Consider the following 17,447-nt stretch of genomic DNA (forward strand, 5'->3'; position numbering starts at 1 on the left):
ATCTTGTCCGTACTTTACTAGATCTAGATACCCACGATGCAGTCTGAACTGTGATATCCAGTTGAAGCAAATGTCTGTGCTGTCATTACTGTCATTCGTTTTAGTCAACGCAATTTTTTAGTGTGTACAACATATTGTCATTCGTTATGTGTAACGCAATTGTCATTCGTTTTAGTAACACCCTACGTTTAGTGTCAACCGGTAGCATTTCAAATTGCACTTTGGACCCTCAAGGAATGAAAAAAAGATAACTCGTTTTCAAGTGCATTCCAATTAATGGCCGCATGTCTACATATGGCCAAATTCTGTGGGAATGTTTTTACAATTTTAGAAAGTTACCTCTAAATGACTTCCGAATTCATTGATATGTCAGCCTATTTAACACTTTAACTTACGTAAATCACTTACGAAATTTTAGCCTAATCAAAGGGGAAACATTGCAATGTGGCAGTTATTTGAACACAATTGCATAAATAAAGCGACAGCAGCTTTCCAGGGCTGTAGCAACGCTGTAGCAACGCTGTAGCAACGCTGTAGCAACGCTGTAGCAACGCTGTAGCAACGCTGTAGCAACGCTGTAGCAACGCTGTAGCAACGCTGTAGCAACGCTGTAGCAATGTTGTAGCAGGCATGTAGCAGGCACTGTCATAAAAGCTCAACTGAAGCTTACAGCCGGACAAACAATCAAATTAATAAACCATCCCCAGGCCTACCATGCATTAATGGCACATGCAATAACGTCCAAGCATTGAACAATATCACTTAGGCTCTCGTTTTGATAAATCTGCTGGATAATGATTATGCATTAGTCATTTGTATTGATCAGATACTCTTTGGAACGTATAAGACTGACTATGGGACTCTTCACTTATGTCCTTAGAATTCATATGACCTATTGGTTGGGTGGTCCGAGGCGTGCTGGTTTTAATTATGGCCTTACGGTTTTTGTTGTTGTTAGGTCCCGTTACATTCATTTATGAAGTGATGATTTAGTGGTCAGTTTAATTGGTTAAGCACTCCTTGGGCCGAGCAAGACGCATGATGGCATCCTTCTACAATGTCTTTAGAATTCATATGACCTATTGGTTGGGTGGTCCAAGGCGTGCTGCTGGTCTTGACTGGGGCCTAAAGATTTTTGCAGGTCCATTTACATTTATTAACGAATAGATAATTTAGTGGTCAGTTTAATTGGTCAAGCACTCTTTGGACCGGGCAAGACGCATTATGGTACTCTTCTACAACGTCCTTAGAGTTCATGTTAACCATCGGTTTGGTGATCAAAGGCGTGCAGCATGGATTAGGGCCCAAAGCTTTTTCGTGGTCTCGTTACACTCATTAAAGAAGTAATGATTTAATGGTCATTTAAATTGGTCAAGCACTCTTTGGACCGGGCACGGCGCATTATGGTACTCTTCTACAATGTCCTTAGAGTTCATGTTAACCATCGGTTTGGTGATCCAAGGCGTGCTGCATGGATAAGGGTCCAAAGCTTTTTCGTGGTCTCGTTACACTCATTAAAAAAATTGTTAATTTAGTGGTCATTTTAATTGGTCAAGCACTCTTTGGACCGAGCAAGACGCATTATGGTATCCTTCTACAATGTGTTAAGAATTCATATGACCCATTGGTTAGGTGGTCCAAGGCGTGCTAGTCTTGATTAGGGCCTTAAGTGATTTTTTTCAGGTCCCGCTACATTAATTTAAGAACTGGTGAAGTAGTGGTCATTTTAGTTGGTCAAGAACTATTTGGACCGGGCAAGATGCATTAAAGTACCCTTCTACATAGTCATTAGAGTTCATATGACCCATAGATAAACCTCTTTCCACGATCAAATGTTGAACATCATGTAAGAAAGCTTTTGTCTTGTCAGAGGTGTTACGTCGATACCTTTGTCGAATACGTAACTGAATAGGTAGCAGTTACTCATTCGCGAATATCGAACGAGGAACGGGGAATAAGTATCTAACTTCACACCGGTCAAAGTTTAAGCTAAGGAGCGCGAATTACGATCTGTACAGGTATATAAAGCTCACGAAAGGTTGCACGAGCAGTTCGCTTCCTGGCAGCCATTGGCTAACAATGCATACGTAATTGTTATTTGTAGCCTATTCTGAACGGGTAGTAACTGCCAAAGAATGTGAATGGCGAAGGTTGTTCATTTGTTTTGTGGAGCAAGTTAGTACTTCACATTGTTTGAGTCAGCGAGCGTGAGAAATTAGGCTAGCCTATCAATAGTATCGCTTAGGCCTAACAATAGGCTAGCTCACGTAGGCACTGGCGTCTATAGTAAGTTGGAATGCTAACCTAGGCCTAGGCCTAATATGATATTCACTAGACAATTTACGTAAGTAAAGTAAGTCACTTTATATCTTCCGACAAAAACTAGACCTAGCTGGTTGGGCCTAATTACTTTCTGGTTAAGGCTAGTACAGTTACTGGTTAGGGTAGGCCTAGGCCTAGGCTAACTTAATTAATTGTCTTTAAATTCCTAGGCCTACCAGAGTAGCCTACCATACAGTAGCCTAGGCTATGCCATCTAGCACTTAACAGTTACACATTCTCAAGAACTCGCAAACGGACAAATTAGCTAAGGATGAAAGCTCTCTCTCATTGCTTTTTTTTTCCATCATGACAGGCCGGCTCCTGTTACATATTTAATTATTTTTATAACGTTGAAACAAACGTTTTTCAGGAGAGGAAAGACGGCTTGGCTGTGGAAAGAATTCATTTAGGTGGTGAAGCAACTGTACGTTGTAAATGTATCTTGTGTTTTAAGAGAGTTTGGTGAAAGAAAGGAACATATTTCAAAGAGACACTTGTAGTAATTGAAGAAACTGGTAAATGAGAAAACAACAATTTTAGGGGAGGAACCAAGGAAGGCATATGGCCTACCTATACCATAGCCTACAGTAGGCTAAAGTTTCTGTTATTTCATACCCACAATGAATGCCATACAACCCATAACCACTATGGATTCCACGCATGTTAATTACCCCATGTTCGCATACAAACAAACGGGCCTATTCACAAACACTTTTCATCTTTCAATCACTGAACAGTTACACAAGTACAGTAAGGTACCTGGTCACATTTTCTATTTTCCTTCATACTATCACACCTTTCTTTAGCTTACTCTACAAAGAAAATATGCTGTCAGAGCCTACAGAACAACAGTCTCCTCCAATGAAAATAGTATGTTAGTTTCCTTAACCATGTTAGTTTTCACCCTTAACGTTACCTTTCTCCCTTAAATCTTTCCCTACAGTTATTCCACTTACAACATTATATTCTTTCCACATAGTCTAGCCAATATGCCTCCCATGAAAAACCTTAGTTAACTCCCCTGAAAATGTTAATTTCCCATGAAAACGTACTTGACTCCCCTATGATGTAGGGAAAGTAAGTTACTCAACTTTTTAGTGGGAGGAAAATAACGTTGTTAGGGGAGGGAAATTGCCCCAGGCTAGGCCTACCACCAAATGAAAATGGGAAAACCTAGGCTAGCCTACCAAAGCTGAGGCTAGATAGAGATGAGGACGAACTAGCCTATCCTAGGCTTGTTATACAGGCAATGGTACTTTGTAAAATGAAATTCTCAAGCAATTAGGCCTAGCTCTGTGGTCTAATTGATGTTGATGATGGTTCAAGTATGGAGAAAACTCTCCATGCAAGCTGATGTTACCTAGCATAGGCACCTAAATTGATATACATGTATTAATTTGATCAAGTAGCATAATTTTGACCTGAAGCTAGGCTTAACAGTATTGGTCCAACTCTCGGCATATCTTTATCAGATCATAGACTTCTTTTGATGCTAAGGCATGATTTTATAGTCGGCAGAACTGTTTCACTGAAACTTTGATTATTATTAATAATTAAACCGAATTCAAACTTTGCTAAGTCGACCTCTCATTGTTGAGTAATTGTCTTTAATTTGGTTTTTAATTTGAAAACATTGATTAAGTTGTGAGAAACACAACTCATGGTAAACACATATTAAGAGTATTGAGAGATAAGTACAATATATAGTATCTCTGTCCTTGTTCAGTGATATAGAATATTATTACGCAAGTGCTAGAAGTCATGGAAGCACATGAGGGTTTGCCATGAATATACCAATATGTTGTTGGTTCTTGTGTAAGGCCGAAAAGCCAGTTTTCATCTTTGCTAAGTGTACATGTTGTAGCCTAACTTAAGTGTCGGTCCTTATTTCACTTGTCAAGTTTCTTGTTTCAAGAATGATGTTTATTTCAGAAATTTTTCAATTTTCCAGTTCTTCATGAATGTGCTTGCTAAGTTTGTTTAAACTAGTACATGCTCTCAAAAATTGTTTGGCTGATGAAATGTTCTCAAAATTGTGTTCAATTCATTCCTTACAAATAGTGAACAATGTACATCAAAGGAAGTTTTGGCATTTTATGAAGTACTCCATATGTAGGTTTGATAGCAATGTCTAGTAAGGTTCATTAATAAGTCATATATTGCAAGTACTAAAAATAAACAGGCACTTAGTAACAAAAAGAGGTACAGTTTATTCATGTTTGTAAACATTCATCGGAAAGGTATCTGCATACGCAAACTGGAAGATGATCTTATGTAAAACTACTAAAATTTATTTCACACCAAAGGTATATATATACTGTACATATTGCTTTTATATTTGTCTTTACAGCATTGCATTGGCCACACTGATTCACAAGAAGACTCCATGAACTGTGACTGTAACATCCTGCTGGAGGTCTGAGACATTAAAGATTCTGTAATGCTTCCGTTTGGGTATGCAGTTTACTATAGTAACACAGAAATATTTAAGCTCTGGTATTCGTTTCGTTTATTTCTGCCGTTAAACCACAATGATGTACATTTTTTTATACATAGTTATGTCAATGAGGCAGCAGTCAGGGTTGTTTAGGTAGTCAGGGGGAGGGAGGGGAGGAAGGGAGGGAGTGGATAAAAATGAGTCTAGTTGCAATGTCTACAGTATCTGCTTTCCAATATATGAAATCTTCTTGTCTTTTACAATACTGTCTCAGGTGAAAGAAGAAGATGAAGAAAATGTCAGGAAAATTGTGAGTCATGGATGTCTGTAATGAAGCTGGATCAGGTTTAGAACAAGTGGTTGAAAGATCATTAACTCCACCAAATACGAAAAGATCCTTCAAGCCTGTCCTCTACAGAGAGATCTGGAAGTGTTATCTGGAGGTGATTTAACAGAAATTGGAGAAAAAGTAAGATTCAAGGGAAACATCAGTGTGAGCCAGTATCATGAACATCAGTCTTGTCCTCTCAACAGTTGATTGTTGTCAAGATCAGTGCTAAATGTAGGAGACACAGTGCCTTAGCCTGTTGGAAGCAGTCGGTATTTGGTGTGGTGTGTTTTTGTGCTAAATGTACGAGACATGGTGCCTTAGCCTGTTGGAACCAGTCGGTATTTGGTGTGGTCAGTTTTTGTGCTAAATGTACGAGACACGGTGCCTTAGACTGTTGGAACCAGTGGGTATTAGGTGTGGTCAGTTTTGTGCTAAATGTACGAGACACAGTGCCTTAGACTGTTGGAACCAGTCGGTATTTGGTGTGGTCTGTTTTTGTGCTAAATGTACGAGACACAGTGCCTTAGACTGTTGGAACCAGTCGGTATTTGGTGTGGTCTGTTTTTGTGCTAAATGTACGAGACACGGTGCCTTAGACTGTTGGAACCAGTCGGTATTTGGTGTGGTCTGTTTTTGTGCTAAATGTACGAGACACAGTGCCTTAGACTGTTGGAACCAGTCGGTATTTGGTGTGGTCTGTTTTTGTGCTAAATGTACGAGACACGGTGCCTTAGACTGTTGGAACCAGTCGGTATTTGGTGTGGTCTGTTTTTGTGCTAAATGTACGAGACACGGTGCCTTAACATGTTGGAACCAGTCGGAATTTGGTGTGTTTTTGTTTCTGTGCTAAATGAACAAGAAACGGTGCCTTAGACTGTTGGAACCAGTCTGTATTTTGTGTGTTTTTGTGGTAAATGTACGAGACACGGTGCCTTAGCCCGTTGGAACCAGTCAGTATTTGATGTGGTTCTTTTTTGTGCTAAATTACTATTCTTACCGAAAGGTTGAACAAGTTCCATGATATAGTTTGAACAGAGTTACACATTCCACTCATTCCAAGCAACCATGACAACATCAAAATGAAGCTAATTGGTGTCTTAGTTTAGTGGCATGAGATGCTAATTAATGTAGTCTGTTTTTGTGCTAAATTATTAAGACATGGTACCTTAGTTTATTGCGATTAGTTTTTAATTAGTGTTGTCTGTTTTGTGCCAAATGTAGGAGACATTGTGCCATAGCCTGTTTGAACCAGTCAGTATTTGGTGTTGCCTGTTTTTGTGCTTAATGTATAAGTCCTCAGCCTTAGCCTATTGGAACCAGTCGGTAATTGGTGTGGTGTGTTTGTATTAAATTTATAAGTTCTGCCTTAGTTTATTGATATGAGTTGCTAATTAGTGTGGTCTGTTTTGTGCTAAATTAATGAAACCTGTTGCCTTAGTTTGTTGGAATGAATTTGTAATAAGTATTTTGGTTGTCTTAAAGTAATAAGACATTGTACCTAGTTTGATGGAAAGAGTTGGTATTTAGTGAGGTCTTTTTTGAGAGTTGTTCAAACCAGTGTCCAATAACTTTGATCTGACCATATAATTCCATTTTTTTCACAAATTGCCCCTCTAGAAGAGTACACATCTTTTGTCTCACGGCTGACAGTTTGGTTGTTAACGGGGTTTGACTTTTTTACTTTTGCTGTTACTTTGAAGAAAAGTGACTAATTTGTTTTGTATTCCTCTCCTTTCATCAGAGATCTGTGGCCTATGTTGCTCAACAAGCTTGGATCCAAAATGATACTGTGAAAGGAAACGTTCTGTTTGGTAAAGATCTCAACTCCACCAAATACGAGAAGATCCTTCAAGCCTGTCCTCTACAGAGAGATCTGGAATTGTTATCATTGGAGGTGATTTAACAGAAATTGGAGAAAAATTAAGTTTCAAGGGAAACATCATTGTGAGCCAGAATCATTAACATCAGTCTTGTCCTCTCAACAGTTGATTGTTGTCAAGATCAGTGCTAAATGTAGGAGACACCGTGCCTCAGCCTGTTGGAAGCAGTCGGTATTTGGTGTAGTCAGTTTTTGTGCTAAATGTACAAGACACGGTGCCTTAGCCTGTTGGAACTAGTGGGTATTTGGTGTGGTCAGTTTTTGTGCTAAATGTATGAGACACAGTGCCTTAGACTGTTGGAACCAGTCGGTATTTGGTGTGGTCTGTTTCGTGATAAATTAAAGAGACATTGTGCCTTAGTTTGGTGGAATGAGTAGCTAATTAGTGTGGTCTGTTTGTGCTTAATTGAAGAGGAGTGCTGTGATAATTTCTTGGTAATTAGTGTGGTGTGTTTGTATTAAATGTATAAGTTTTGCCTTAGTTTATTGATATGAGTTGCTAACTAGTGTGGTCTGTTTTGTGCTAAATTAATGAGACCCGGTGCCTTAGTTTGTTGGAATCATTTTGTAATTAGTAATTTGGTTGTCTTAAATTGATGATTGTTGCCTTAGATCGTTGGAAAGAGTTGCCAATTAGTGTGGTCTGGGTTGTGTTAAATTAAAAAGACAGTTGATTGTCAAGATCAGAAAACTCAAAGATGAGCTGATTTGATGGAAAAACACCAGCTAAGCTGGAAAGCTGCAATATACAGTCAAGGATAGTCATAAGAAAGAAAGGTTCCTAAAAATGTAATATATATTTACTTATGTTTCCACCAGTAAAGGTTTAATCACAGCCTAAACTTTGTTGGAATTAGTTGCTTATTAGTGTTTAATGTTTTGTGCTAAATGTACGAGACTTACTTTGAAGAAAACTGGCTAATTTCTTTTGCATTCCTCTCCTTTTTATAGGGATCTGAGGATTATGTTGGTCAACAGTTAGCTTTTGACATAGTGCCACCCCATCATCCTTCACTCTATTACTTACCCGCCTTTTACAAAACGTACGCGTCCTTGGATACCAACACAACGCTACCGAGTACACTTTCGATTCATAATGTGTCTCTTCAAAAGGAGTTCCTATTCTTTCCGTCTGCTGTCTTAGGCTGGAGACTAATTCTTTCTGGTAAGTGAAGTCTATGATCAATTTCATTGTATAGAAGCCATTTTAAACCTGTAGGGAGGGGCTGTTTTGCCAATATGACAACCCCTTACCCACCTATAACCGCCCCCCTAGTCGAAAACCTAAATCTCTCTGATTTTGGCATAGACATTAATGACTGGATCCCTGGACAAAACTAGCAGAAAAAGACAAAGTCCAAACTCAGTTGAAATAAACCCATCTCCTAACTCCAAACCAACCACCAAAAAGTCCGCTCAAACAGTCATTGTATCAGGAATCTTACCAGAACTATCAAAAAACCCACTAACACTTGCTAAACTAGTCAATGAAGAAAAACCAAATGCCATGATCTCAAATATAAACCGTCTTCGTAGTAACAACATCCTAATCACCCCCATGACCCTAAATCTGCAAATATCTGCCTGAAACCATGGACTAAACTAGGCAACCCCAAACCAAGAATCCCCCAAAAAGTAAGACAAAGAAACTTCTCCGTAGTACCCTGTGGCATAAACCCTGAAATTCAAATCAAAGATATTGAACAAGAACTCAAAGACCAAGAATACACCCCCAATACAACTTAAAGACTCATTAGTCATGCCACAAACAATCCAACTTGGAAAGTAAAAATAACATTTGAAGAACAAGAACCTCAGCAATCCCTAATCAAACAAGGTTTCTACTTAGGATACTATAAACACAAAACAGAAGAATACCACTAACTCCCCCCCCCCCCCCCCCAAATCACTCAATGTTTCAAATGTCAACTTTTTGGACACAACCACCATACTTGCAAAAATCAAACCAGATGTGGCGAAAACCACAGAGTTGAAGACTGTCCCAAACCAAAAGAAAACACAAAATGTGCCAATTGCTCAGGGACTCATGCCGCCCTTTACAAAGGATGCCCAAAATTTAAAGAAGCAAAACTGAAGCTAATAACAAACAACAAGAACAAAGAACCTACGCGAATGTAACCAATTTTACCCCTAAAATTGAAATAAGAAATAAAATCGCCACTGAAGAAAAGCTTAATATCGCAACCTTTGTAATTGAATTAGTACAATACACCTTCCAAAAAGCCAACATTAATATTAAATCTGACGACCTTGCCAGTTATGCCACCGTGTTAGCACTAAAACACCTAAACTTAAATATCCCAGAAACTGTAATTATGGAACATCTCCACCAACCTTCAATATTTAGCCCTCCTCAATCACCTACATGACAAGCACACTCCCTCCTTCGGTCAAGTTCCTCCACCTAAACATCAACAGTATCCTTCCAAAATTAAGCCTCCTACTAAGTATATTCACCAACCACTCCCCGGATATCATTTCGTTAAATGAAACTAAACTAAATACAAATTCCCACCTTAGCATCCCTGGTTACCAAACTTTCAGACACGATATCTCTCGCTCTATGGGAGGAGTACTTATTGCTGAAAAAAACAACCTCAAAGCCACCCTCCTCCCAAACCCAACCCAAACAAACAATTAAAATTGTACTAGAAAGAGACAATAAACCTCTCCACATTATTGGCTATTATAGTCCCCAAATGAGCCCATATCCACAATAAAAAAAAAGTTCTAATAAAAATACAATACTGCTAGGAGATCTAAATGCCCACCACATCATTTTTGGTAGCACTAAAATAGCTGAAAAAGGCATATTCCTCTTAGAAATATGTGATAAACACAACTTAACAATAATTAACCAAAATACCAAAACTAGGATAAACCCAATAAACAATAATACTGAACTACTTGACTATGCCATAACCTCAACCACCTTGCAACTAAAACTCATTCTATTCAAATCCTAGAAGATGACCTAATCAGTGACCAATTTCCACTCCTTTTTGAGCTAGACATAAACCTCAGTCGCATCCAAAATAACGAATTAACATATAATTACAATAAAACAGACTGGACATCATTTAAAAAGGAACTCGTAACAAACAACACTATCCCTAATTACCACAACAACAAGCTAAATTACATCAGCATATATTGTGACAGCATTGCCCAACATATCTTCAATAACTTCAAAAAACACTGCCCCTTAAAAACAAAACAGAAACTGAAAACTAAATAGGAATATTCTTACACTAATTAACTCAGACGTCGCCTACATAGAACCTATATGATCTTCCCAGATCCAACTCTAAAAACCCAAATTAACCAACTTAAAAAACAAATAAATAGACAAATATTGGCGGTCGACCAAAACCGAATCCGAAACAAATGCAATTCAATCATTAATGACAAAAACCCAAAACTCTTTTGGAAAAAATTTAAAACAATATCATAAACCTATAACAACCCCAAACACAGGTAATACAGACCAATGCCTTAGAGATAAAGTAGGTAACCTCATCACAAAAACTCAAGACCAAATAAAGCTTATTGAATCGTACTTGAAAACTATATTCAATATCTTAGATGGCCCTCCATACGATAACAGATTCCAACACGAAATAGACCGTACAATTATCTGTAATGCAACCAGCTTTATCCCCGACTTCTAAGGATGTCTCAACAAAAACATCCCTCTAGTCCAAGAAATAGCTATATAAACAATTGGTATAGTGCCACTAAATATGCAAAAATGCCTCCTTCCCTGGTCTTGACAACATAAATGACCTAATGCTAAAAGATTCCCCTCCGTCGGCCTCCGATATTCATTAATTCTCATATTTTCCCATTATTAAACGAACTCCTTATTTCCAAACCCTGTGGAAATCCGCCAAAATGATTTTAATACCGAAACTAAGTAAAGACACACCAAAATTCAAAACTATCGACCAATTAATCTACGGCCAGCCTTAGGTAAGATTTTCGAAAGAATTATAGAAAGCTGCACCAGAACCCACCTAGAGCAAAATAATCACTTTGCCCGTATCAATCAGGCTGATTCCATGCACACAAATCTACAATAAACCAAACTTTCCGCCTTTCCGAAGAAATTTGCACCGGCTTCATAAAAAAACATGATACCACTGCCCTCTTCCTTGATGCCGAAAAGGCGTTCCACAAAACTTGGCACAACGGCATAAGAATTTAACTACTTAACTTTAATCTACCCTCCAATTACACCAGACTTCTTTCCTCTTTCCTTAGTGAGCGCAATGCAAAAATATGCTACAAAAACCAACAATCAAAACCTATCCCACTTCGTGCAGGTACTCCACAGGGCACTGTTCTCAGCCCCCTCCCCTGCACCCTATTTGTTAATGATTTGAACATCTCCCCTCTATCTAAATGCAACTATAGTCAGTACACTGACGACATAGCCATTTGGAGCACCAGTAAAAATATCTATATGACGGAACTAAATATTAAAAAAGCAATTACCCATCTCGAAAATTGGTGCTCGATGTGGAGAACAAATATAAATCCCTCAAAATCTAACTTAGCCAATTTCTCCATAATAAACTCAAAATACCAACACCATATTTCCAAAATTAATCTTTCAACACCTCAATCACTGCTACTCCTAATGCAACCTTCCTCGGTACCACTTTCGATAGCAAATTATCGTTTAATCTACATTGTAACAGAACTGCAGGACGCTGCTGGTCCCAACTTAAATCCATTCAAATCCTCTTCCACACAAATATAACTTCCCTCCGAAAACCATTATCCAAATCTATAAATCCAAAGTAAAACCGATTCTCAGTTACGGGAGCATCTCCCTGCTTACCATCTCTAATCCCAATAAACAAATTTTAAACAGAATCCACACCACAGCTAATCGACTCGCACTCAAAATCCCTACCTATATTGCTACTTTGTATGTTCTCCGTGCAGGAAACACAAAATCTACTTTCACCCGACTTGAAGAATTCAACACCAAGTTATACAAAAACAACCTCGAGAACGACCCTTTGATTGAAGACCTCCCCCTGAAATACAAAGTCGCAACAACTCACTACTCAAAAACAAAACCCTTTCTGTATTCACAATTGTTACTACTTAAAGTCTCATTCCATTAAAAAAATCCTTTCCTATATGGGTCTAGGCCCCGACTCCAAGTATACTTATATATACAGAACAAAACAAACAACTCCAACAATGACCGATTGATTAAAACATAAAGTAGCAACCACTCCCTTACCAAACAATAGAAACCACAACCACTCCCTACCTAAACAATAGAAACCACTCCTTCTCCACAATCCTCAGTACTGAGAAATTCCTCTCCTTTAGAAATCCCTCCCTAATTGGCTCTTCGACTCCGACCTCGGGTATGATTATGGCTATCCTGTCCAATGTAAATATATAAGACTTCATTTACCAGCAATTCCCTGACTGAACATAGACAACTTTTCCAAGAAAAAAAAGAAATGTCTATTCTATAAAAACAAACTTATTATCCCCCGTAGGACCTCTCGCCAGGTCGACCAGGGGTTAAACTCCTTTTGATTCGATATCAACAACAACAAAAACAAAACTTTTACTCGAATTAAGAAAAAAGGTAACTAATTCATTTATTTCATTTCATTTATTTATTTTTGTTCTATCTTAACATAAGTATGACATATGACATAGAAGGAGATAAGAAACAAAACTTGTGAAAGGAAGTGTACTAAAAAACCCTTTAGGGCTTGTCGGGTAGTGACACTCCATAAAAAACTTAATGTGGAAGACATCATGATTAGATTTTGGTTTCATTTAATCGATAGGTGGAGGTAGAGGAATTGGACACTCTTGCACAAGATATCAACGGCTTGAAGTACTCTGCTCAGACGGCCTCCATTCTAGGTATGTACTTATAATAATATAATAATAATATTAATAATCAATTTACTGTGTTTGCTGCTTTGGATGAAGATTAAGGATTCTTGTTTTTCAAAAGGCAAAATGCAAGATGGACTATATATGAAAGGATGAATACCAAAAAATTAAGAAAAGAAATAGGGTTGGGGGAGGGGGAATCAGGCAGAGACCATCATGCTACTACCCTGTTAATTTAGTGTAGGACCTTGGTTAGTTTAAAAGGAAGAAATCCCTTTAGTACCCTTGAGTTTCTGAAAGGTTTCTTCTTTGGGATAATGGTGGAGAGACATATCGATGTTCTCTTTTGGGTCTGATCGTCAGGAAAATGCAGTGTCCATTTGGAACCTGGGAATTGAACCCTGCTACTGGAACAAATGTTTTCCATCAGAGCATAGACAATGATTCAGAGAAATATGGCATTTATATTAATAATCTGTTGTTTTCTTTCCCAAATTTTTCTCTTTGGTTAAACAATGAGTGAAAAGATTAATTCGGTTGGAAGCAGCACCGCCCTTTTTCACCCCTTTTTTTTGTGGGGGGGGGGGGGGATGGAGAGACCTATTAGCCCTTTAGGGTCTGAAAATATTACAATAGGATTATTGTGGTGGACAGGACAGACAACAGTTATTTTGCTTGTAGCTGAATGTATGATGTCGAGGGATCACAAGGAAGTATCAAAAGCCCGATCAAAAATGCCGTTTTTTTGTACTATCGAAATTTGTCAGAATAAAGAAATTGAAAGCCAAAATATAAAGAGTTTATCTGGCCTTGTAGACTGCGATTGAACCAGTCTCTGCCTTCTCCAAATAATAGAAAGTGGGTATCCATTTCTGTTTGTGACAGCAACAACAAAAAATTACTGCAAATTATCAAGTTTTTGTAAACTTTCTCTATTCAGGGATTCAAATCTCAAATTCCACATGAACTGTCAGGTAGCTCAAGCTGACAAACTTACTACAAAAATGAGAATAGGCCTTATGTGGTTCCTAATTGAATGACATTTCTCACAATTAATTGAATTGACTTCCCCCACCCTCTGACTACTCTCACCCATAGAAAATACCCTCCACCCAAGAATACTTAAAAAAAAAGGTCATGGCTTACCAAGAAGCTCTTTGCGTTAATTTTCAGATTCCAATGAACCTTCCATCAGCAAAGGAATGGGACAACTCGGTCTGAAGGACAATCAATCGCTGGTGGGAAGGCTGGACTGGTACAATGCCAACCAGCCGGACCTTGCCGCCAAGCCCAACTTCACAGCATTCCCACCGGTCTTAAAGCTGTCACCGTGCAAACCGCTCTTCTTTGACATAGTGCTGAACCATATAGAGTTTCCCTCCTTGGACGAGAAACTGAAACAGAATAAATCGGCCGCGCAGGGGGGTTTGGGTGGGTTCCTGCATGGATGGTGGAGTGGGGGTGAAAAGTAACTCTAGATTTGCCAAGATGTCGGAAAAAGGATCGAAAGATCACGTCTCTCTGGGATCAAATGCGATCCCCAGTGGGAATGTCAGCAGGCGAATAGGAGTGATATCCTTTACCAACCATGTTATTTTTCTTTTTTTTCTCTCTTCTTTGGTCTTGGTTGTTACAGTATGTATGTGTTGGCATTATACAGTTACATGATTATATCTGCATGTTTTGCATGTCGTGGTTCCGGGTATTCAGGTGAGGCACCCACAGATTGATATATCACATTTCATAAACATCCATCATAAGACCACAGGAATGACACATGTCAGGTCAAATGGGTTAGTCCAGGTTATTTGGAACTTCAAATCGGTGTAACTCCTTCACCCTTAATCTGCGTCTGTGAGGTCTTTTGTATACTGTACATAAGCCGGTAGTATTTGCTGTTATCATCTTTTAAGTTTTATTTGATTTGATTTGTTTTTTTTTAGTAGAGAAAACTAAACCTTGTTGCAATGCAAACAAGATGGGGGAAGGCCAAAAAGAATAACACTCACTTTTTTAACGTGGCTTGGCCAAAAAAAATTGAAGAATATTCAAAATGGGAATTGGAATTTTATATATTTTGGATTTGGTGTTTGTGTGTTTATCTTGTTTAGAGAAAAAGAAGAAAAAAACAGCATCTTTATTTGATGGGGCTTTAAAGTTTTAAAAATGGGTTTCGGTTGTTGATTTCTTGGTCTACAAACATTGTGGTGCTTGACCGACGGACACTTTATGGGGGGATGTTAAGGTGACTGAATTTGATATTGGCAGGAGTTATGGATGGTAGTTGGAAGGACCAGGGGTTGGGGGGGGGTGGTGAGGCGAAGGATCGAGAAGGAGAAATGAAAGTGAAGAGGGAGAATCTTTGAATTGAATTTTCAGTTTCCAGTAGCACAGGTTTACTGATAAGGCTTTATTTAAAGAAACTTTCAATAATGCACTCTTCGTGTATATAATTTGGGGTGTGGTAGTCGGAGCGGGGGGGGGGGGAGGGGTGATTGAGACGGCAATGAAAGGGAGCAACCTTTCCACATTTATGTTTTTTGTGCTATGTATGGTAGTATCGTTTCCTTTTTCAAACTGGAGGGCAAAAATGTAAAAGTTAAGAGTTATCTAAAACTAATTCAAAATCAGATTTAGTTAATTAATGAAAGTTAAAGAAAATGATATTGATGGTAGCAGGGGTGCCATGGTATTATTGTAAACTGAATCATCAATCAGCCATGGAAGGCCACCTCCTTTTTATTGGGAACTTATTGTCAAGCAAACCTATGGATTCAAGCCCTGTCTGGCTAAAGTAAGATGGGGTTATTATTTTTATCTAGGAGAAATCCATTCTTTTTCCCCTCATGTGAAAATGGTCTTCCAAATGTTTAAAAAAAAATGTCCAAAAAGAATGTACCGGTGTGAATTGGATAGCCACCTGGTGTGAAGCAAAAGGCCATAGGCCTATCCCATATGTACATGTGACTGCTTAGCATCATTTAATAACTGCCTTCCAGGCTGATATTGTAAATAATAGAAACATTATAGAAAATAACTGTCTGTTGTCACCCAACCATCTCAATAGTAGATGCAGGTATCACTAAGAATGTTTATGAAAGATGTATTGCATGTTTTGATTAGTATTTGATAAGGGATAACCTGTTACTGGACAGGTAGTTGAAGGGTATTAACTGTGGTTGGAGGGATGAAGAAACATCCTGTCCATGAACTGATTTGTCATTAAAAAAAAGAAGTTATTTCCAAGCATCACTCTCTTTTTTTCCCTTCCTTTTACTGGAGTATTGTAAAAGGAAAAGCAGAGGTTGAGTTTGAGCCAGGGACCTTGAGATGCAAAAGCAAAAGTCTTTACCACTAAACCATTAGGTGGGCCTCTGGTTTCTAAAGCTTTACAAATATTTAAAGATCCTGCTGTTTGGACTTAGTCGTTTTTTCTAAAACATTTTCTCCACTACTCCTCCCCCAACTGCCGATTAGCTAGTCAGGGGGGAGGGGTGGCGGCGAGCTCCACTTGTCCGCGTGTGAACCTTGTCAGGGGGATCGGTGGCGGCGAACTCCACTTGTCCGCGCCTTTACCTTGTCAGGGGGAGGGGGCGGCGACCTCACCCTGTCCTCACCTTCACCCCTCTCTCACCTTTTCACCTCTCACCTTCGATACTCACCTTGTCCACCTGCCAGGAGGAGGGGGACCGCCCGCCTTCAGGATTCACCTTATCCACTTGTCAGAACTCCTTTTGCAAATACTCACCTGGGACTTGAACCGATGCAATCCAAACCAATCGCATACTGAACGATGGAATAACCAATTACACCATTTCGGTTCCCTCTGGAGAAATTTCGTTTCTTATATTTATACTTCCACTCCCTCCAGAGGGTAGAAAAGTAAAAGGCTCTGTCTGGACATGAACTGCAGACATGATGCTCTGTCTGGGAATCGAACCGGAGACGTGGAGTTTGTCTGTGTCTCTCCAGTCCAGAGCACTACCAACTGCGCCACTAGAACTGTTGAGAATTAATGCTCGTTTCTAATATTTAAACTTCAGAGTCCAGAATGGAATCAGTAAAAGAGCAAAAATATAAAATGCTCTGTCTGGGGTTCGAACCAGAGACATGGAGTTTGTCTGTCTCTCCAGTCCAGAGCACTACCAACTGCGCCACTAGAACTGTTGAGAGTTAATGCTCGTTTCTAATATTTAAACTTCAGAGTCCAGAATGGAATCAGTAAAAGAGCAAATATATAAAATGCTCTGTCTGGGGTTCGAACCGGAGACATGGAGTTTGTCTGTCTCTCCAGTCCAGAGCACTACCAACTGCGCCACTAGAACTGTTGAGAATTAATGCTCGTTTCTAATATTTAAACTTCATAGTCCAGAATGGAATCAGTAAAAGAGCAAAAATATAAAATGCTCTGTCTGGGGTTCGAACCGGAGACATGGAGTTTGTCTGTGTCTCTCCAGTCCAGAGCACTACCAACTGCGCCACTAGAACTGTTGAGAATTAATGCTCGTTTCTAATATTTAAACTTCAAAGTCCAGAATGGAATCAGTAAAAGAGCAAAAATATAAAATGCTCTGTCT

At 38.9% G+C, this 17,447-nt stretch overlaps 1 protein-coding gene across 20 annotated transcripts; it reads left to right on the top strand.

Moving 5' to 3' along the window:
• Positions 1-1,982: 1,982 nt before the first annotated feature.
• LOC139980318 (signal recognition particle subunit SRP68-like) lies at positions 1,983-15,709 on the top strand. Of its 20 annotated transcripts, none has more exons than XR_011797533.1 (7): positions 1,989-2,175; positions 4,673-4,776; positions 5,034-5,228; positions 6,832-7,034; positions 7,921-8,134; positions 12,819-12,897; positions 14,044-15,709. XR_011797533.1 is itself a non-coding variant. In XM_071991908.1 (7 exons), the coding sequence occupies exons 3-7, from the start codon at positions 5,077-5,079 to the stop codon at positions 14,051-14,053; spliced, it is 582 nt and encodes a 193-aa protein (XP_071848009.1). In that variant the 5' UTR covers positions 1,989-2,175; positions 4,673-4,776; positions 5,023-5,076; the 3' UTR covers positions 14,054-15,709. The 20 variants fall into 20 exon arrangements, 12 of the variants coding, with proteins under 12 accessions (XP_071848003.1, XP_071848009.1, XP_071848001.1 ...); XR_011797532.1 differs by having other exon boundaries at positions 6,832-6,984; XM_071991908.1 differs by having other exon boundaries at positions 5,023-5,202; positions 6,832-6,984.
• Positions 15,710-17,447: the final 1,738 nt, after the last annotated feature.

The sequence above is a fragment of the Apostichopus japonicus genome, chromosome 14 (genome assembly GCF_037975245.1).
Source record: "Apostichopus japonicus isolate 1M-3 chromosome 14, ASM3797524v1, whole genome shotgun sequence".
Lineage (NCBI taxonomy): Eukaryota > Metazoa > Echinodermata > Holothuroidea > Aspidochirotida > Stichopodidae > Apostichopus > Apostichopus japonicus.

Excerpts from the sequence above, each read along its gene's own strand:
- LOC139980318 (XM_071991902.1), top strand. The coding sequence starts at position 5,077 with ATGGATGTCTGTAATGAAGCTGGATCAGGTTTAGAACAAGTGGTTGAA. Across the intron at positions 5,203-6,831 it reads TCTGGAAGTGTTATCTGGAG|AGATCTGTGGCCTATGTTGC; the intron begins GTGATTTAACAG and ends TCCTTTCATCAG. Across the intron at positions 12,898-14,043 it reads TCAGACGGCCTCCATTCTAG|ATTCCAATGAACCTTCCATC; the intron begins GTATGTACTTAT and ends GTTAATTTTCAG.